At 39.4% G+C, this 20,360-nt stretch overlaps 1 protein-coding gene across 2 annotated transcripts in view; it reads right to left on the bottom strand.

Annotated features, from left to right (window-relative positions):
- TRAPPC10 (trafficking protein particle complex subunit 10) overlaps positions 1-16,786 on the bottom strand; it is a 102,369-nt gene extending 85,583 nt beyond the window's left edge. The window contains exon 1 of one of the 2 annotated variants that reach the window (XM_074214007.1): positions 16,562-16,786. In XM_074214007.1, the coding sequence (XP_074070108.1) occupies positions 16,562-16,628 (67 nt within the window). In that variant the 5' untranslated portion in view covers positions 16,629-16,786. The remainder of the gene's footprint in view (positions 1-16,561) is intronic. The other variant, XM_074214008.1, reaches the window with a different exon arrangement.
- Positions 16,787-20,360: the final 3,574 nt, after the last annotated feature.

The following is a 20,360-nucleotide window of genomic DNA, read 5'->3' as shown; positions in this document are numbered from 1 at the left end:
TTCTTCAAATGCAAAATGGAACTAAAGGAAGCTGATGGCTTTGCAGGAAAGAAGGAAGAAATAAAAACTCTTCCAAAAAAGCAAAAATTAGAAGAAAATGTGAAATATCTCATTGGAAAAACAACCAACCTTGAAAACAGATCCAGAAGAAATAATTTTAAAGTTATTGGGCTATCTGAAAGCCACGATCAGGAGAAGGGCCTAAAATTCATTTTTCAAGAAATAATACACCAACTGGGGCGGCTAGGTGGCACAGTGGATAAAGCACCAACCCTGGAGTCAGGAGTAACTGGGTTCAAATGCGGTCTCAGACATTTAATAATTACCTAGCTGTGTGGCCTTGGGCAAGCCACTTAAACCCCATTTGCCTTGCAAAAATAATAATAATAATAATAATACAGCAAAATTGCCCTGAGATCCTAGGAGCTGAGGGTAAAATAGAAATAGAATTCACCAGTTACCCCTGAAAGAGATCCCAAAAGAAAAACTTCTAAGAATATTATAGCCAAATTCCAAAACTCCCAAATCAAAGAGAAAATTCTAAAAGCTGCCAGAAATAAACAGTTCAACTACTGAGGCTGCATAGTCAGGATTACACAGGATCTGGCAGCATCTATATTAAGGGCCTGTAGGGATTGGAATATGATCTTGGTTTACAACTGAGAATCAAGTACCCAGCAAAACTGAACATCCTCTTTCAGGGTAAAAGACAGGCTTTCAATGAAAAAGGGGACTTTCAAACTTTCCTATTGAGATGACCAGAGCTGAACAGAAAAGTCTGATCTCTAAGTACAGGACTCTGGTGAACCATAGAAGGAGTGGAAGAGAAGGACTAACTATGAGGAACTTAATGATATTGAACTGTTTGTATTCCTGCACGGGAAGAAGATATTGATAACTCATATGAACTTGCTTATTTATAAGAGCTATTAGAAGGAGCATATATAGACAGGACATAGGAAGGAGCAGAATATAACGTTATGATGTGGTAAAGGGATGGAGTCAATGGGCAATGGGGGAAAGTACTGGGAGGAAGGAAAAGGAGATGAAGAAGCTGAGAGATTTCTCACTAAGAGTCAAGAAAAAGCTTTTTCAATGGAGTGGAAAGGGGAAAAAGGCAAGGGGGGAGAATGAGTGAGCCTTCATTCTCATCAGAAATGGCTCAGGGAGGAAATGACATGCACATTTAATAGGGTGAGGAAATCTATCTTGCCTTGGAGAAGGATGGAAAGAAAGGGTCGGGATGAGGGGTAATGGGGGAGGGAAGGGGGAATAGGTGATAGAAGAGAAGGAAGATAGAGGGAGAGGATACTCAGATTCAACACGCTTTTGGACAGGGCCAGGATGAAAGAAGAGAGAGAATAGAATAAGTGAGAGTGGGGAGAAATAGAGTGGAGGTACAGCTAGTAATAGCAACTGAGGGAAAAATATTGAAGCAACTTCTCTGGTGGACTTTATCATAAGCAACTCACCCCAGAGTTGGAACCACTGAAATCTAAACACAGTCTGAAGTACAATTTCTCTCTCTCTCTCTTTCTCTCTCTCTCTCTCTCTCTCTCTATCCTTGAGGTTACTCATCTTCTTGGGGGGAGGAGTTTATTCTTATGTTTACTCTTATAACATTCAATTTACATCAATGTATGGCATGGAAACAATGTAGAGACTGTCAAGACAGCCTTCTGTGGGGAGAGGGGAAGGAAGGGAAGAAAAGTTGCGGAATTCAAAGTCTTGCAAAAAAATGATGGGTACATATAACTATTGTATCTAATTGGAAAACAAATAAAATGTTAAAAAAAAGAACCAATGACAAACAACAAGAGGCAAGATGGAATAAGGGAATAGAGTACTGACCTCAGAGTAAGGGAAGAATTAGGTTTAACTCCAGAATTTTTCCTTAGGATTATGTTACAAAATAATGTTCTGAGCAGGCAGCCTTGATCTATTCCAAGTTTGGGAGTTCTAAGGTTTCACCATTATGTATAACACTGGCTTGTGTTTTTGTATGAAGAAAAATATATCTAAATGGGTTATTATCCAAGTTCTTTTCTCTGCAAAGGTCTTACCTTATCAACAATTTTTTTCTTTACTTTTTTGGAAGTGATCATTCTTGGCCTCTTTGCCTGATGTCATGTTTTTCTTTGAGAATAAAGGAAAAATCACAACAAACCTCTAAATTCACAAAAATCATCTGTCTTTCTATCTAGTAATAACAGGAAAAAGTGATAAAACATTTAAAAATAATGATTAAATATGTCAGCTGTCTGGAAATTATGATTAAAGATAGAGAACTCACATAAAGTATTACTTTATTTTACATAAAGCACTTTTCATCATTTGGAATGTCAAATCTGTCTACTATACCCCACTTCTTTCAGGCTTGAGACTGTATCAAATTACAATCAACATGAGCATGGAGTACTACTCACTTAAAAGCCAGGTAGGTCTGGGTTCATATGAGTTTAGCAAACTTGGGCTTAACCTCTCGATTCCCCATGGCAATTTTAAAATTATTAGTTGCAGAGTAATTGCTGATTTGCATTAATTGCTATTCTCACATCTTTATTATAGATTTATAATATTAAATGTTTTACTACTGTGGAACTATTCCAGAATTTCTGTATAAATCTAACAATGAACAACTAGTTTGCCAAAAGCAAATGGAAATTGATGCATTTTACTTAGCACTGTAAAGAATAACTAGAAGACATGCAATTTCAGTTTAATATGAAGGAAAATTAATCAACAATTATAAGTTTTATTGGAATGGGCTGCCTTCTTCAAGTAGAGATTGGATAACCTCTTCTCAGGATGTTACAAAAAGGAATTGTTCTTTAAATCGAGCCTGAGCTATTTCCAACTCAGAAAGTCTAAGATTCTATTACATATGATTATCTTCAATGGTTTATACTAAAACTGCTGCTATAATATTAGTAATGTCAAAATAAGACTCTTTTGAACTAAAAATTCCATTCTAACTTTTTAAGTTCTACTTAACTATGCTAATACAATATATTAGGGTACAGAAAGCTATCTGGCAGATTCAGAAGGATTCTATATTTCATCTAACTAACAATATTGATAAAATCATAGAAGATCAAACCAAGTAAAGAAATTAGAGATAAACTAGTCCAATACCCTGCTCTTACAGAATAAGGAAAAAGATTCAGACAATGCTAGTCACTTCTCAAAGATTATATAAACTTTGAGTTTTCCACTAAACCATGTAGATTAAAAATATACAAACATTAGAAGCTGTGATGGAAGCTATACACTTGCATCTCTGTACTGTCCACTAATCAAACTCTCTAGACCTTTTTCCCAAAGGAAAAGTTTGGAAAAATAACATGACAGAACCTCACACAAGTTTTATTTTACCTTATGATTCATAATACAGAAATCATATTCTACAAGAAATCAGTTCTCATAAGGTATGTGCAACATCCCATATCTCTGTGTGTGTGCAAAAGTACCTGGCTACAGAGCAGGGTGTGGTTACTCACTCAGCCTTGGGGTGTGTCTGCAGGGACTGGAAAGGCATGCCTTTTTTGCCCAAAGATGAAAATATCACAGCAATACAGTCTTATGCCACAGGAAAGCAAGACCAACTGTTAGACAGCTGAGTGCTTATATATTTGGGCCAATCAAGTCTTGGATTAGAGAAAAAAACCAACCTAACCTGGAGAAGGCAAATCACGTATAATGGTTTGAACTTTATTTACTAGTAAAAGGACTATTTTTTGAGTATGGAAATGGCATTAACTATAATGTATAGAAGACATTTTTTAATGTGGTTAAAAAAGATGGTTTAGTGGTAGGAGAAGAGAGGCAGGAAGCCTGTTACTATTGCAATGGTCCCAATGTGTAGTAATAAGGTCATGTACAAGGATGGTTAAAGTAGGAAGAAATAAGAGTTTGAATTAATGTCTTCTATAAGATGAGTATGGACCTGATGCTCAAACCAAAAAACAAAACAAAACAAAAGAAAACAAAAAAACAAAACCACAATAAAATATACTGTAAACCAATACCACTAATTAATATTGGTACAAAAACCCCCCAGAAAACCATATATAGCACAATTTCAAAGAAACCACAGAAATACTTTCAAAATATTATTACTATGAATGGGGTAGTTTAATACAAGTAATGCAGGGATATTTCAACTGGATTTGAACTGATGATAGTCCAATTTGGAAAACTACAAAGCAACCTTTTTATAAGCAAAAACTGCCAAGCACCCAGAAATAAAGAGTTCCAATGTCTGGTTTATATAAGATCAGGCGATAACTATTCAAAAAGGGGAGAAATTTTAGAATATAATGTTCCAAAAGGAAAAAGAAAAAAAAGTGTAGAGCAATGAAAAAAAATTTACAACTAAGAATGACTTAGGAGGGGTTAGGTGGTGCAGTAGAGTACTAACCCTGGAGTCAGGAGTACCTGAGTTCAAATCTAGTCTCAGACATTTAATAATTACCTAGCTGTGTGGCCTTGGGCAAGCCACTTAACCCCATTTGCCTTGAAAAACCTAAAAAAAAGAAAAGAAAAGAATAAATTAGCCTGAAAAACTGAGTATAATCCTAGGGATTACAAAAAAAAAAGATTCTCAAAAATTCGTGATTAAAGACTAGAACTAGGGAGAGAGAATCTGTGAAAGATAAACACAAAGCAAAAACTAGAAGAGTAGATAGATTTGAACTATCATCCCTTGAGAACCCAAGGTCTTCAAGAATGGATTTAAGGGGGGGGCGGAGCCAAGATGGCGACAAGAAGGGATCCAGTCTTAGGAGCTCTCTGATAAAACTCATAAGCTAAGGACTCTAACTAAACTTCGAAAGACAGAACCCACAAAGGGACCCAGTGAGGCAGTTCTCCTACTCAAGGTAACCTGGAAAAGAGCAGAAAGGCTCTGCTCCCCAGGGGTCGGAGGGGCGGCCTGCCAGAGGGGTGCCCTGCCACAGTGAAAGAACTTCAGCCTCCGGGAGGCAGCCCCAGGGCACTGGGAGCCCCGGCTCACAGCAGCGGGGGAGTCTCCTGAGCTGCACCCCAGGGAGCACCGGCACAAAGTGGGGGAACAGCTGGGGACCTCTGCCAGAGGGAGCACGTGGAACCCAGCCCTCAGGGCACACAGCAAGCAGCTTGGTTTTTTGGCAGCCCAGACCAGGAAACAGAAGCAGGCAGAGCTGGTAAGCAGGAGCCCCCAGGGCATGAGCCCATTGAGCTGAGGGAGGGGAGTGAAGAGAGAGACTGCTGAGCTATGTCCTCTGCCCCTGGAACAGAACTCTGGTGCTCTGAACACATTCAGATCCTGATCACAGTCTAGGCCCCCCTGCATAGAACAGCAGGCCCCCCCACCTCAGCCCCGTGGCAGAGGGGGGTGCTTATGGTCATTCACTGACCAGGAGGAAGGACAGAGCCTCACACACTGAAACCCTTGTGCGGGTGTCCCAAAAGCTCAGGAAGCACCCCAAACCAGGCCCAGGCTGGGAAAATGAGCAAGCAAAGAAATAAGAGGAAGACTATTGAGAAATATTTTGCAAATGAGCCCAAGAAGGATCAAAATACTCAGTCTGAAGATGAGGAAGTACAAGCTCCTGCATCTAAAGACTCCAAGAAAAACAGAAATTGGGCTCAGGCTATGACAGAGCTCAAAAAAGACTTTGAAAATCAAATGAGGGAGTTGGAAGAAAAACTGGGAAAAGAAAGGAGAGAGATGCAGGAAAAACATGAAAATGAAGTCAGCAGCTTAGTCAAGGAAATCCAAAAAAATGCTGAAGAAAATAGCATGCTAAAAAACCAGCTTAGGTCAAATGGATAAAACAGTTCAAAAAGTTATTGAGGAGAAGAATGCTTTAAAAAGCAAATTGGCCAGATGGAAGAAGAGATAACTCTCTGAGGAGAACAAATACTTCAGAGAAAGAATAGAATTCAGGGAGATTGATGAATTTACCAGAAATCAGGAATCAATACTCCAAAACAAAAAAAATGAAAAATTAGAAGAAAATGTGAAATATCTCATTGAAAAAACAACTGATATGGAAAACAGAGTTAGGAAAGGTAATTTAAAAAATATTGGAATACCTGAAAGTCATGATCAGGAAAAGAGCCTTGACATCATTTTCAAAGAATTACTACAGGAAAATTGCCCTGATATTCTAGAAGCAGAGGGCAAAATAGAAATGGAGAGAATCCACCAATCCCCCAGAGAAAGAGATCCCAAAAAACCAACCCCTAGGAATATTATAGCCAAGTTCCAGAACTCCCAAGTCAAAGAGAAAATATTACAAGCAGCCAGAAGGACACAGTTCAAATATCGTGGAGCTGCAGTCAGGATCACACAGGACTTAGCAGCAACTACATTGGAAGCTCGTAGGGCTTGGAATACAATATACTGGAAGGCAAAAGAGCTTAGAATGCAGCCAAGAATGAACTACCCAGCAAGGCTGAATGTCCTCTTCCAGGGAAAAAGATGGACTTTCAATGAACCAGGGGAATTTCAAATGTTCCTTTTGGAATGGCCAGAGCTGAACAGAAGGTTTGATCTTCAGTTACAGGACCCAGGTGAAGCATGGAGATTGGAGAGGGGGGAAATATGAGGGACTTAATAAGGATGAACTGCATGCATTCCTGCATAGAAAAATGACATTGATAATACTCATATGAACCTTCTCAGTTAATAGAGCAGGTAGAGAGAGCTTTTATAGTTGAAGCACAGGAGAAAGCTGAATTCGAAGATAACATATGGTGTAAAAATGGAGTCAACAGAAAAAAAAGGGGAAACGGAATGGGAGAAAGAAAAAGGAAAGGGGGAATAGTCCAAGATATTTCACATAATAAGATATTTTTTATTACAATGAGCTATGGCAATGATATGGAAGGGGGGAGGCAAGGGGGAATGAGGAACCTTTGCTCTCATCAGAGATGGCTAGGAGAGGAAACAGCATATATACTCAATGGGGTATAGACATCTGCAGTAAGAAGGAGGGGGGAGCAGGGGGAAGGGGTGGAGATGTGAATAAAGGAGGAGAGGATGGACCATGGGGGGAGAGTGGTCACATATAACACATTTTCTTTCTTACTTCTTGCAAGGGGCTGGGATTGGAAGGCCTGTCCAAGACCATGGGGCCAGGTGGATTCTGGGCCTAAGGGGTGGTATGGGGGCTCAGGGCTTCTTAGCCCCAGGACCAGGGATCTGTCTGCTGAGTCAGTCAACGACCCTACAGCAGAGTCAGAGTGAAAGGAGAGAGAAAATAGAGTACATGGTAGTGGAGAAATAAGAAAGGAGGGAGTTGCCATCAGCAATGGCCATGGTGGAAAAATATGGAAGTAACTTTTGTGATGGACTTATCAAAAAGAATGAGATCCACCCATGACAGAGTTGTTGGTGTTGGAACAAAGACTCAAGCACATCTTTTGTTATTATTATTTGGGGGAGGGTGCAGGGCAAGTGGGGCTGGATGGCCTTCCTGGGGCCACATAGCGGGGTGTCTGGGTGGACCCGGGTGCTCCTGGCTCAAAGGCCAATGCTCTGTCTGCCACCCAGCCACCCCTACTATTATTACTTTTTTATTTTATTTTGGGTCTTTTTTTTTCTTTTTTTCTTTTTTGGTTTTTGCAGGGCAGTGGGGATCGGGTGGCTTGCATGTCACAGGGCTGGATGATTGTTGGGTTTACGAGGCTGGATATGGGCTATGGGCTCGGGTGCTCATGGCTCAAGGGCTGGTGCTTCGTCCATTGCGCCACCTGGCCATACCTACAATTATTACTATTATTTTTTTTGAATTTTAATTTTTTTCTCTCCCCTTTACTTTTTTCACCCAAGCAAGTCTATCTATATTCATGGGGGAGGAGGGGTATTTTGTTTACTTGTAAACAAGAATATTTTATTAATGTAAAAAAACATTTGTACAAAATGAGAATAAAAAATAAATAAAAAAAAAAAGAATGGATTTAAGGTAAATGCAGAACCTCGAACCCATCAGGAGAGAGGGGATGGACTAAGGAAGCAGAATGAGGACATTTGTTAAGTCTAACTATACTTTTTGTTACAAAGTAAAGTTTGGGGGTTTTTTGGGGGTGGGGAATAGAAGACAGTAGAGTTAGTTATGGAAAAAAATAAAAGATTGACAAAACTTTTTAAATACACAGAAAGAAGTTGAGAAAGGGACATAAAGACAACAGGATAGTACTAGCCCTGCTGTATAAAATTAAACAAAATGTTTTCAAAAAAAATCAAGCTATATGTAACAGATTCACTTTCCATTTTTTCTTTTTTTTGTATGTGAAAACATTTGATTATTACTGATATTAACTGTAAAATGCTTAGCATAGTACATAGTAGGTACTTAATAAATGAATGTTCTCTTCCTCTTTATGTAGAAAAGATCAGTTTCTGGGACATTAAGTGTACTTCCAATTCAAACATTTATAAAATATCTACCTCCTGCCAGTTATTGGGCTATGTACTAGGGATACCTTATTACAATCTAAAGGGGGGGGGGGGTTGCAGTGGATAAAGCACCAGCCCTGGAGTCAGGAGTACCTGGGTTCAAATCTGGTCTCAGACACTTAGTAAAGTACCTAGCTCTGTGGCCTTGGCTAAGCCACTTAACCTCATTTGCCTTGCAAAAACCTAAAAAACAAACAAAACAAAAACAACAATCTAAAGAGGGGGATAACAAGCAAAAAGAGGTAGAAAAGGCAGAAGGGACAATGACACCAAGGGGGGTATCTTCTTTGAAGCTGAACCAGGCAGAGAAGCATGCAAAGTAGAATGAGTTCAAGTTGAATTCCAATACTAAAATTTTTCTTTTTGAATACCTGGTTGGTCTGATATCTGTAGAGTATACATGTTAGTGGAAAAATCATAAAATTATTGCAAGGTGTTAAGAAAAATCCATACACAATTCTCTGTACTTAAAATATTTTAATTGACCTGCAATTGCACTCATTTTGAAGTAACCAACAACAAATATTTTATGTTACTCTTTTCCATATCCTCCCATAAGTTTGCCAAGAAGGATCTACATAACATGCTTCAATTTCTCCTTATACCATGAGTGAATATTCCAAAGGAGCACTTTGGCTACCTTTCACATCACCCACATGACCAACCTTTCTTCTGTCCTTCTGTTCCTATCTCAAAGTTGTTTTTGGTAGTTTTAAGAATTCCTCATTGATTTTATGTTGTAAACTGCTCAAATCATGTGCTTCTCTACTGTTCTTTATATGATATTCATTTTTAATTTTTCAGAGCCTCTTCTATTCCTTGTCTCATTAAAATAGCAATTTTGGTAAAATGTACTTTAAAAATAGAATTTGGGGGTGGCTAGGTGGCGCAGTGGATAGAGTACTGGCCTTGGAGTCAGGAGTACCTGAGTTCAAATCCAGCCTCAGACACTTAATAATTACCTAGCCATGTGGCCTTGGGCAAGCCACTTAACCCCATTGCCTTGCAAAAAACTAAAAAAATAAAATAGAATAGAATTTTGTTTTCATAGAAAGTTTGGGTTCCATTTAAGGCGTTTTGCAATTTCCAAAGGTAATTCAGCCTGATCTCTTTTTGTTCAACACCTTCACTGTCAATCCATAAGCATTTTTTAAGCTTAGATAGTATTAGGCACTGTACAAGGCACACTAGACTAGAGACACAAGATGCAAAAGATAGCTTTTGCTCTCTAGGAGCTCACAATCAAATAGGAGGAAACAATAAACAAATAAATATGTACAAACAAGCTATTTAACATAATAAGTAGGAAATAATTAACAAAAGGAAGGCTTTAGAATTAAGAGAGATTAGGAAAGGATTTCTTTTAAAAAGTTCTAAATCAGGGAAGCCAGGAGGCAGAGATAGGGAAGGAGATCATTCCAGGCATGAGGAACAGCCAGAGATAATGACCAGAGCTAGTGTCTTCTATGCAGGGCAGTAAGGAGAGTCAAAAGATCAAAGATGAGGAAAGGGAATCAAGGAGCAAAAAAATTGATATTAATCATATTTTTAAAAAAATCATCCATAATAGTATGAGCTCAATAGATGAAGAAAAGGCCTCTGACAAAGTAGAACACTCATCAATGCTTAAAAAAAAACTATGTAATTAGCACACAGAGATTTGTAGGAAATATATATATATATATATTTTAGCAGGTTAAACAAGGAGAAAGAATATTGAAATTTCTGGTGACTACAAATCAGACACTGCTTCACACACTTAACTACTAACAATATATTAAGAAGCAAAGCCAAAGCTAATTAATAAATCACTACCAAGCTTATAAATTAAAAAAAAAACACTAATTAAGGAAACATGGTATAAAAAAACACTAACTGAAAGAAAAAACCCTACATTATTAATTTTTTTTCAAAGCATAAAAGAATAAGCCACAAGTGTCACTTTTGGAAAGGAATATCATGATTCTTGAGATCTTTTTTTCACTGTTATAAAAAAATAACTGAAACCAAAGGCGAACATCATGATTCTTGAAATCTTTTTTTTCAATATTATAAAAAGTAACTGAAACCAAAGGCAAACCAGGTAGAGATGCATTAAGAGCTTTTCCAATATATGCAAAAGTAAAGCAAGAATGGCTTTTCTCATTATTTGATACAGTTCTAGAAATTCTGGCAATAGCAATAAGAGAAAGAAATTAAAGATATAAAAACAAGCAAATAGGAGACAAATTATCATCATTTTCAGATGACATAATCATTTACTTTAAAAATCCTAAGATATCAACAAAGAAGCTGGGTCAATTAATAGCATCAGCAAAGTTGCAGGCAAATATCAACAGTAATTCCACATAATAGTAGCAAAATTCCAAGAAGAAATGACAGGAAAAGAAATCTCATTCAAAATAACTACAAAATGCATAACGTATTTGGAAATCAATCTACCAAAGCAAACTCAACACTTGGTTAGAAATAAAGAACAAGGAAATAAAAGCAGGAGTCTCAATGCCACTATTGGATCATGCCAATATAATAACAATGATAATACTATTAAAGTTAATTTACAGATTTAATGCTGCAGCAATCGGGTGATCAAAGTAAATCAGGATAAAATATTAACAAATGGATCAGTTAAGATGGAATAGAAAGAATTTTCTATGACAACACATTTGAAATCAAGTCCTAATCAGAAAGAAAACATCAGTGAGTCATTTTTCCAGCCCAAGTGACATAAGGAGACAGATGGAAAGGTCTCTAGACACTGGGCACATGATTCACCCAAGAGCTAGCCATGGGGAGCCTTTTAGAGTAGGGACAGGCTATTGTTCAATAGGACAAAAAAAGATCCCAGATCTAGCACAAAAGTGCCTGACACTATGAAGGAACAGGAATGGATGCCCACTTATAGATTTTTTTTTATTATATTACACAGAACACTCAATACCCACATAAAATGTAGAAGCAGACTCAAAACTGAACCACAGATGACCAGCCATTTCCTATAAAAGTACGTGTAGTCAAACTAACACTAAGTCCAAAATCAAAAAGTAAAACTAAGGGGTTGGCTAGGTGGCGCAGTGGACAGAGCACTGGCCCTGGAGTCAGGAGTACCTGAGTTCAAATCCAAGCTCAGACATTTAATAATTACCTAGTTGTGTGGCCTTGGGCAAGCCACTTAACCCCACTGCCTTAAAAAAAAAGTAAAACTAAGAAAGTACGCAAACAAGAAAAAGCTTAAAGAGCTATTACGATGGCTGAGATATTTAATACAAAAACCCAGAAGAGAATTATTCCAAAACACAACTTGAACACAACAACTAGAATTCCTTGAAGAAATGAAGACTTTTTAAAATTAAAAATGATTTTTTAAAAAAGGAATGAGAAAGCAAGAATTGTAAAAGAAATGTGAATATGAGAATTAGGGAGAAATGAGTGTTATGGAAGGAAAAGTTGGAAAAAGAATTAAAAACCTGGTACAACATTCTCCAATAGATAAGAGAGCAAAGGATAGGTACAAACATTTCTCAAAAGAAAAACTGCAAAGTATTCACAATCACATGAAAGAATGTTCTAAATCACCAGAAATAAGAGAAATTCAAATCAAAACAACTTTACAACCTACAAATAGCTAAAAATGACCCTAAAATTTCAATAGTCAATGCTGAAGGAGCTGTGGAAAGCAATTTGGAATCATGCAACTCAAATGACCATATCCTTTGAACTAAAGACAAGGGATACTAGGCTTATACCCCAAGGAAGCAATTGATGGAAAAGTCCTGACATTAAAAAAATACTCATAATAGGACATTTTGTAACAGCTAAGAATTAGAAACAAAGTAGATGTTCACCAAGTGGACAGAACCTGGCAAGACCCTGCCTACAAGTGAATGCTTCTTTGGTAGGACTATATTATTATTATAAGGAAGGGCAAAAGAAGTTGAGAAGGAAAGGCAGAGAGAGAGAGGAAAGTTAAGTGGATAGAGAGGACCAGTTGATGATCTGGGATCTAGCAATCACTAGCAATGTTGGGAGATGACCCAGATCTGGGGTCTCAGAAAGAGAAGAATCTACAGAGATGTGGCTGAGAAGATGGGAAAGACTGAAAAGGAGAGAGAAAAGAAAGAATTGGAGCAGATGAGGACTTTACAAGGAATGAGGTCTGTAGGATTTGGTGTTTGAAATGTCTGTCTCTGGGAGGCGGGACCTACAAGAGTGACAGAGCATGAAGGGGAGATTTCCAGGCAAATGTAGAAAGAAAAAAAGGTAAACAAAACAGTATATATAGATTAAGGGGAGTTGTACAGAAGGATGTAATAGAGGAAGGACTCTATCATGAGTCAGTGTGAATAGAGTAGTGTTCCTGTAGTGAGGAAGACCTGAATTCAGATCCAGTTCAGATATTAGCTAGCCATGTAACACTGGGCAAGTCATATAATCTCAGTTTCTGCATCTTTAACTTATTGAGGCTCATAATAGTTGTTATTATTAATATCATTAATAATTAATATTAATGTTATTACATATTATTAATAGACATTGCTTCAGAAATGAGGCTCAATGGAAAAGAGGAATCTCCAAGAGCTGAGTCCCACAAAGTAAAGGTAGAAAGCACCTAGAAAGGAGAATTTAGAATGAATACCTTGGAAGCTTTCATAACATGAACACAGAGAAAAGAGAAAGAGACCAAATAATAATAGAAAACATGAACTAAAAAGAATGAGTGTCTAAGTAAACATGAGACTGAGAAAAACCTTTTTTGGAAAGAAAATCAAAAAAATGAAATTAAAAAAATTAAAAGAAGGGGAGGAAAGGGGAATATTTAAAAAAAAGGAGCTCAGGAATGAGATGAAAAGAATCAATAAGAAGAGGTCACCTTTTAAAAAAAGATTAATTGAAGGAACCTAATACTGTGTTTACAGTAGAAGGAACTTGAAAATGAAAGTTTCAGCAGAGAGAACATTTAATGCATCTAGGATAAGTAGGGAAGTTGTCAAAAAGGAAAAAAAATTCTTTGTATCAAGTTTCTCTATAAGTGCTTGGTATCTAAGATAAATAAATGTAAAAGCATAACTACTAGCTATCCCCCCCAATAGATAAATGATCAAAGGATATAAACAAACTGTTCTCAAAAGAAAAACTTCGAAGTATTCTCAACCACATGCAAAATTTCATTTTAAGAATTTGGTTTTGCTGACCACTGGAAACTTCCGAATGATTTGGCAGAATTCAACTGTTTGGTAAATCAGAAGTAAAGGTCACCTTAAAAAGTAATGAGAATACTACAATATAGCCACCTGTTAAATTCTAAAACAAGAACCCAAACTGAAACTGTTCAGTCTAAAGAGGAAGATAGCTGGAAATTAGAACATAAAGGAGCCCAGATTCCCAAAAAACCCATCAGCAAAGTCTAGTAATTTTTCAGTCTAAAAAAAAAAGCAAGAATAATTACTTTTAGAGTCCATCATTAGCCCAGGGATCCACAGAACAAAGGACACGCCCTGACTCATCAATCCTGTCAAGACCCTAAAAGAGATGGAGCTAGCTGGAAAGCAAGGCCAGAGTCAGACACCAATCAGCAGCCCTAGTCTAGTGATGGAATAATGATCCTACAATGAGCAGCCAGAGGCACCCCCCCCCAAATCCATGACTGTAAAAGTCTTATACTAAGAAGCAGCTCTGGAGAGTTTCCAGGAAATGTCCCAAAGGGGTAGCAAGCCCTAAACCTAATGGCAGGATATAGTCCTAGGCAAAGACAAGCCTTGGGGATCTCCAAGAGTCCTTAAGTGGGAGAAGACTGCAAGATCCAAGAAGAATGTAATACAAGGGAGGTCATAAAACAAGTGAAAGTTAGTCTTGAAGCAGTCCAAGAGTCCTCTGAAGGAAGAGCCTAGTCTTGGCTGTCATATTTAGGACCTGGCAGTGCCCAAGTCCTTAGTTGCAGAGCTTGAATATTCGGCAGGGTCCCCCACACTTATGCTGAAGAGATAAGCAAAATAAGGAAAGCTTAACACCATGAGAAAATATCTTGGTGTGAAATAACCAGGGGATAAACCTTAAGAAAGCAAATCCTTAAGTCCAGGTAAAGCCTCAAAGAAAAAAGATCTCCAAGTTACAATGATTACAAAGAGTACCCAGAAGAACTGAAACAAGAGAGAGAAAATAGAATAGCTAGAAATGAAAAAATGACAAGGAAAGTTACTATCTTCAAAAAGTATAAAAATACCCAGAAATGGAAAATAAGTTTGGGCCAAACAGAAAATTATGACTTAATGGTATAGTTATCAGGTCCTAGCACTCAAGGAGCTTAATGGGGAAAAAAATAAGTAAACAAATATATACAAAAATTTCCCTACTGGAAAAATAGGAATTAATGACCAGAGAAGGGACTAAATTGAAGAATTGAAAAAAAAGGCTTCTTGTAGCAGATGAGATTTTAGTTGGGACTTAAAGGAAGCCACAGAAGCCAGTAGGAAAGGAGGACTGAGAGTACTCTGGACATGGGGATACAACCAGAGAAAATGCCTGGAGTCCAGAGATGCTGTTAGAAGATGCTGTGGATTCCTTGTTTATCAAGCAGGAGAGAACAGTGTCAGGAAGCCAGTGTCACTGGATCATAGTGTCTATGGCAGAAGTCAAGTAAGAAGAATAACTTGGGTGGAAGAATGGAGAATGGATTGAAGTGGAGAGACCTGAGGCAGGTAGACGCTACCAGCAGGGTACAATTGTGTAAGAGAGAAGTGATGAGGATCTAGCCTAGAGTATTGACAGTATCAGAGAAAAAGAGGACTTATGTGAAAAGTTGAAAACGTAGCAACAAATAAGACTGGGGTTGAAAATACTGAGGAAATGAGAATGACACCTGGGTAATGAGTCTGAGGGTCTGTGAGGAAGGTGTTGCCCTCTACAAAAATAAGGAAGGCATGTGGGAGGGAAGGAGGGTTAAATAGAAAAAAATAAGCTTTGTTCTATATTGACAGTTTTAGAAGACAAAACTGGGAGAGTCAGAAGACTATTTTGGGGAAGAAAGGAAGAAAATCACTATCATATCAGAGATGTACATAAGATGAAAAGTGTACAATCATGAAGGACCGAACAAAGGAAACTTTGGATAAAGACTGAGTGCAAAAGGACACATACACTCCCATACGTATAGATCACAGTATAGAAATTACATTCAAAACAAGATCTGAACAAGAAGAGAAGAATCTTTGAGGGAGGTATGAGACATTCATAAGAATACTGTTTAGCACAATAATAAAAGCTCAAGTTAGTGGTTTTAAAGTCTTTAAATCCACCCCTACAAATGAGTTTTATTCTACATAAAAAGCAACCACTAATCCCAAATAAATTGTACCCCTTACTTTATGCCTCTATTCTCTCCCTATACCACCATTTAGAGTTGTTTCTGATTCAGTAAATTCAAAACTTTGTAAAATTATTACAGGCCTCTATACAAATACATGCACTAAACGGCAAAACTTTGGGTTTCCTTTTGGCGTGCAGAAAAGTGATGTCTACAAAGTGATGAGGTGAATTTAGCCCCACGGTAACTTTATTTACGTTCCTTCTATTTTTGAGCTTGGGTCAGCCGCCTCTTGAACGAATACTTGGGGGGTATAGTCTCGGGGAAGTCTTTATACCCTGTGCAGAACGAGGGCCCCTTCAGAAAGTTCTTAAATGCAAGCAGCTGGGCCGGGGAGGGCCAGTCCATTTTGTTTCCCTCGGAAAGGGCTCTGGTTAGCGAGCTCCCGAGGAAGCGGGGTGGGTGAGCAGGGGCCAGGCTGGGCAGCCTTCCTGGGCGGGCGGCCGTCCCAGGCTGGGCCCACGCCCCGGGGCCGAAGGCCGGGCATCCGCGAGCGCACGCGCCAAGCCGCAGGGCGCACGCCGGCCCGGGCTGCGGGTGCGCGGGCTGGGGGGCGGCTCGAGGGGGGCACGACACCTCCCTCCCTGCCCCCCGCCCGGAGCCGCAGCCCGGGCGGCCGGCTCGTGGGACCGCGGCGAGAGCGGCAACTTCCGGGAATGCCCCCCGCCCCGCGCCGCCCCGAGCGCGCCCTCAAACGGCGGCCGCAGCCCGGGCCGCGGCCTCCCCCGCCCGCCCCCGAAGGCCGGGGCGCTCACAGGTGACGATGGGCTTGTTCTCCATGGTGTAGATCACAGGTCGGAGCGGCTCCTCCGGAGGCTCCATGGGCGTCCAGCTTCACCGGCCGCGGCTCGCCCCGCCGCTCTCCATGGGCAGGGCCCAGGCCGTGCTTGCCCGGGGCCGCCGCCCCCTCTTCCCCCTCCGCCGCCGGCACAGCCCCACAACCGCCGCCGCCTCCGGAGCGGCGGGCTCCCGGCCTCGGCCACTTCCGGCAATGTCTCCCGGAGCATTACCACTTCCGGGGACGAGGCTCGGGCGGCTTCGTGGGGAGGAACCTGGTTCCCGTCCTTTCCCCTCCCCCAGCCTATAGGGAGGCTGGGGGAGGGGCGAGCCAGAGGAAATAACGGGGGAGGGAGGAGGGGAGAAGGCGGGGCTGAAAGGGCGGAAAAGGCGGGAGAAGAGGCAGTCAAAAGAGCCTGGGAAGAGAAGAGATCCGGAAAGAAAAATGGAAAGGAGAAAAAAAGATAAGGAGGACTGCTGAGTGAGGGCCTGGGAGCAGGCCGGGAGGGAAGAAAAATGGGTGCTTGCTAATTAGGATGGAATGAAGGGATTGAACTGTGCCCCCCCCCCCCCGTGGGGGCCGGAGTCAATCTTTATCAATAATTTTGAATTATTTTGTAATTCAGCTCTTCCCAACTCCCCCCCCCAAAAAAAGAATTTAAAATTTGTAAGTTCATAAGTAAACAGACAAGCAGGACAGCTCTGAAAGTAGCATGTTGAATTTATTCTATAGTTTCTTTAAAAAGAAAACTAAAATTCACCACATGGAACACTCAATGGAGAATTGTCAGAAGATTGTTCTGGAATATGAACAATCCTCCAATAACTAGCTGGGCAGCTAGGAAATAGAACTAACTGCTTGGAATCAGCAAGGCTCTTCCTGACTACAAATCCAAGTACGGAGAATTGCTAGCTGCTTGACCCTGGAGCAGTCCCTGAACCCTTTTTTGCTTAGTTTGCTTATCTGTAAAATGAGCTGGAGAATGAAATAGCAAACCACTTTAGACTCTTTGCCAAGAAAACCTTAAAAGGGGTCACAAAGGGTAGGTCAGAAAAGAAACAGGAACAAAAATGGTAAAGGTGAAGTGCATCTCATTTCTTATTCATGGCTTTCCTATCAAAGATAGAATTAAACCTGGCAAGAAGAGAATTGAAGGCAATAGTCCTCCATTCTAGTATTTAATCAGGTTGCCTTTATCTTTCCTAAAGGAAGGCCAGTCAGAGTCTCAATAAATTCAGCTTTCTTTTTTTTTAATTTCTTCTAGGGGGTTTTTTTTACAAGGCAATGGGGTTAAGTGACTTGCCCAAGGCCACACAGCTAGGTAATTATTAAGTGTCTGAGGTCAAATTTGAACTCAGGTACTCCTGACTCCAGAGCTGGTGCTCTATCCACTGTGCCACCTAGATGCCCCTTCAGCTTTCAACTGAAATGGAGCCCTCCTCTGAATCTTAAAAAATGTTTTATGAAGACTTACTTGCATGAATGGAGATAAACCTAAATTTCATTATGTTGGTCTCACCTGAGATTTGTCAGAACATTTGTTGGAGTAGAACAATGTTGGAGCAATCTATGATTCTTGGGTCTATAGACCTGAAGAGCAGTTAAGCAGTGGATCATTTGACTTGCAATCAGGAAGACTTCAAATGTGAACTAGCAAATTACTTGCTGTGTGACTGGGCAAGTCATTGATCTGTTTCTGTTTCAACTTTTGTAATTTGTAAAGTGACTTAAAGAAGGGAATGGAAAACGACTTTAGTATCTTTGCCAGAAAAACCCCAAACAAGTCATGGAAAGGAATAATCAACAAAAATATACATGAAGTGAATCACTTTTTGGTGTATCTCATCTCTATTTTTTCTTTACTTTTATTTTTTTTAAGAATTCTCAAAGGTAAAGAAGATAAACCTGATGGGAAGAGAATTAGAGGCAACAGCCATGTCACTGCAGGAACTCAATATACTGCAATGGGAACAGGTTGCTCCCATTGCTCCTAAACGTGAGCATGAGCAGTTGCTCTTGTTGGTCAAGGAAAGCCAAAGTTTCAGTAAATTCGACTAAACTGAAATGGGCCTCTCCTCTGACTCCTCAAAAAATGTTCTGAGAAGTCTTACCTAAGAAGAAATCTTAACAGTGGAGATATGTCTAAAATCCATCCACCACATGGAACATGAGAACTGTTAGAACTTTGTTGAAGCTTGAGTAATGATCTAAAAATCATTGATTCTTAGGAAGTACACATATAACTTTGGAAATACTTTGCCCCATGTAAGGCAATTCTTTTTTGGATGTATACTTCAGTAAAATTGAATAAGACACAGAAAAATTAACAATGTGGTAACTTCTAGAAAAAGGCAAAAATAAATTTCTCTAATCTTCTAAGAAATTATTTGGCATAAGAAAAATGGAACACACTCTAGACACAATTCAAGGAAAACAGAAAAGTCAATGCCAGTACAACATTGGGAATCCTGCTGAGTTTTGATGAGAATCTTCCTAAAAGGTCATCTGATATCAGATATGTGAACACACACACATACACACACACACACACACACACACACACACACACACACATACGTGGGGGGAGAGGGAGAGGGATTGAGAGGTATAGTTATAAAATTATTTTTCTGGGTCTTTAAGAACAGTTTGGTGGATGAGGTCAAGCTTTCACTTAGATATTAAAGAAGGTCTCCTGATAAGTCAATTTATTAACTGAAAGGGGTACTTAGAGAGAACTCCTTTAATTGTTTTTTTTAATTTTTTTAATTTTTTTCCTTTAATTGTTAATAAATACCTCCTTAATCCTATCAAGAGCCCCTATAACTTTCTCCCTTTTTTTTGAAAGTCTTTTAAGAAAAGGTACTCCTATACCCTTTGATCCAGCAATACCACTTCTGGGTCTATGCTCTGAAGTGATCATGAAAAAAGGGTAAAAACATTACTTGTACAAAAATATTCATAGCAGCTCTGTAGTGGCAAAGAATTAGAAATCAAGTGAATGTCCATCAATTGGGGAATGGCTGAACAAATTGTGGTATATGTACATTATGGAACACTATTGTTCTATTAGAAACCAGGAGGGATGGGAATTCAGAGAAGCCTGGAAGGATTTGCATAAACTGATGCTGAGTGAGATGAGCAGAACCAGAAGAACATTGTATACCATAACAGCAGCAAGGGGTTCATGACCAATCTTTTTTTTTCTAGGTTTTTGCAAGGCAAATGGGGTTAAGTGACTTGCCCAAGGCCTCACAGTTAGGTAATTATTAAGTGTCTGAGACTGGATTTGAACCCAGGTACTCCTGACTCTAGGGCCTGCCCTTACGCCACCTAGCCGCCCCTTGATGATCAATCTTAATAGACTCTCTCATTCCATCAGTGCAACAATCAGGGACAATCTGGAGGTATCTTCGATGAAGAATACCATCTGTATCCAGAGAAAGAATTGTGGAGTTTGAACAAAGACCAAAGACTATTACCTTCAATTAAAGAAAAAACTGTCATGTAATTTTGCTATCATATATTATTTTTTTCCTTAAGGATATGATATCTCAATACATTCAACTTAGATCAATGTATAGCATGGAAACATTGTAAAGATTAACAGACTGCCTTCTGTGGGGGGATGGGGGAGGGAAGTGAGATTGGGGGGGAAGTGTAAAATTCAAAAATAAATAAGTTAATAATAAAGAAAAGGCACTTCTTTTATTGGAATGTTTGATGTCAGTTCTCACCCCCCCACACCCCCTTCCTGTGTCACCTCCAACACATCCTGG

The sequence above is a fragment of the Macrotis lagotis genome, chromosome 1 (genome assembly GCF_037893015.1).
Source record: "Macrotis lagotis isolate mMagLag1 chromosome 1, bilby.v1.9.chrom.fasta, whole genome shotgun sequence".
NCBI lineage: Eukaryota > Metazoa > Chordata > Mammalia > Peramelemorphia > Peramelidae > Macrotis > Macrotis lagotis.
This window is presented reverse-complemented; position numbering and strand designations above follow the sequence as displayed.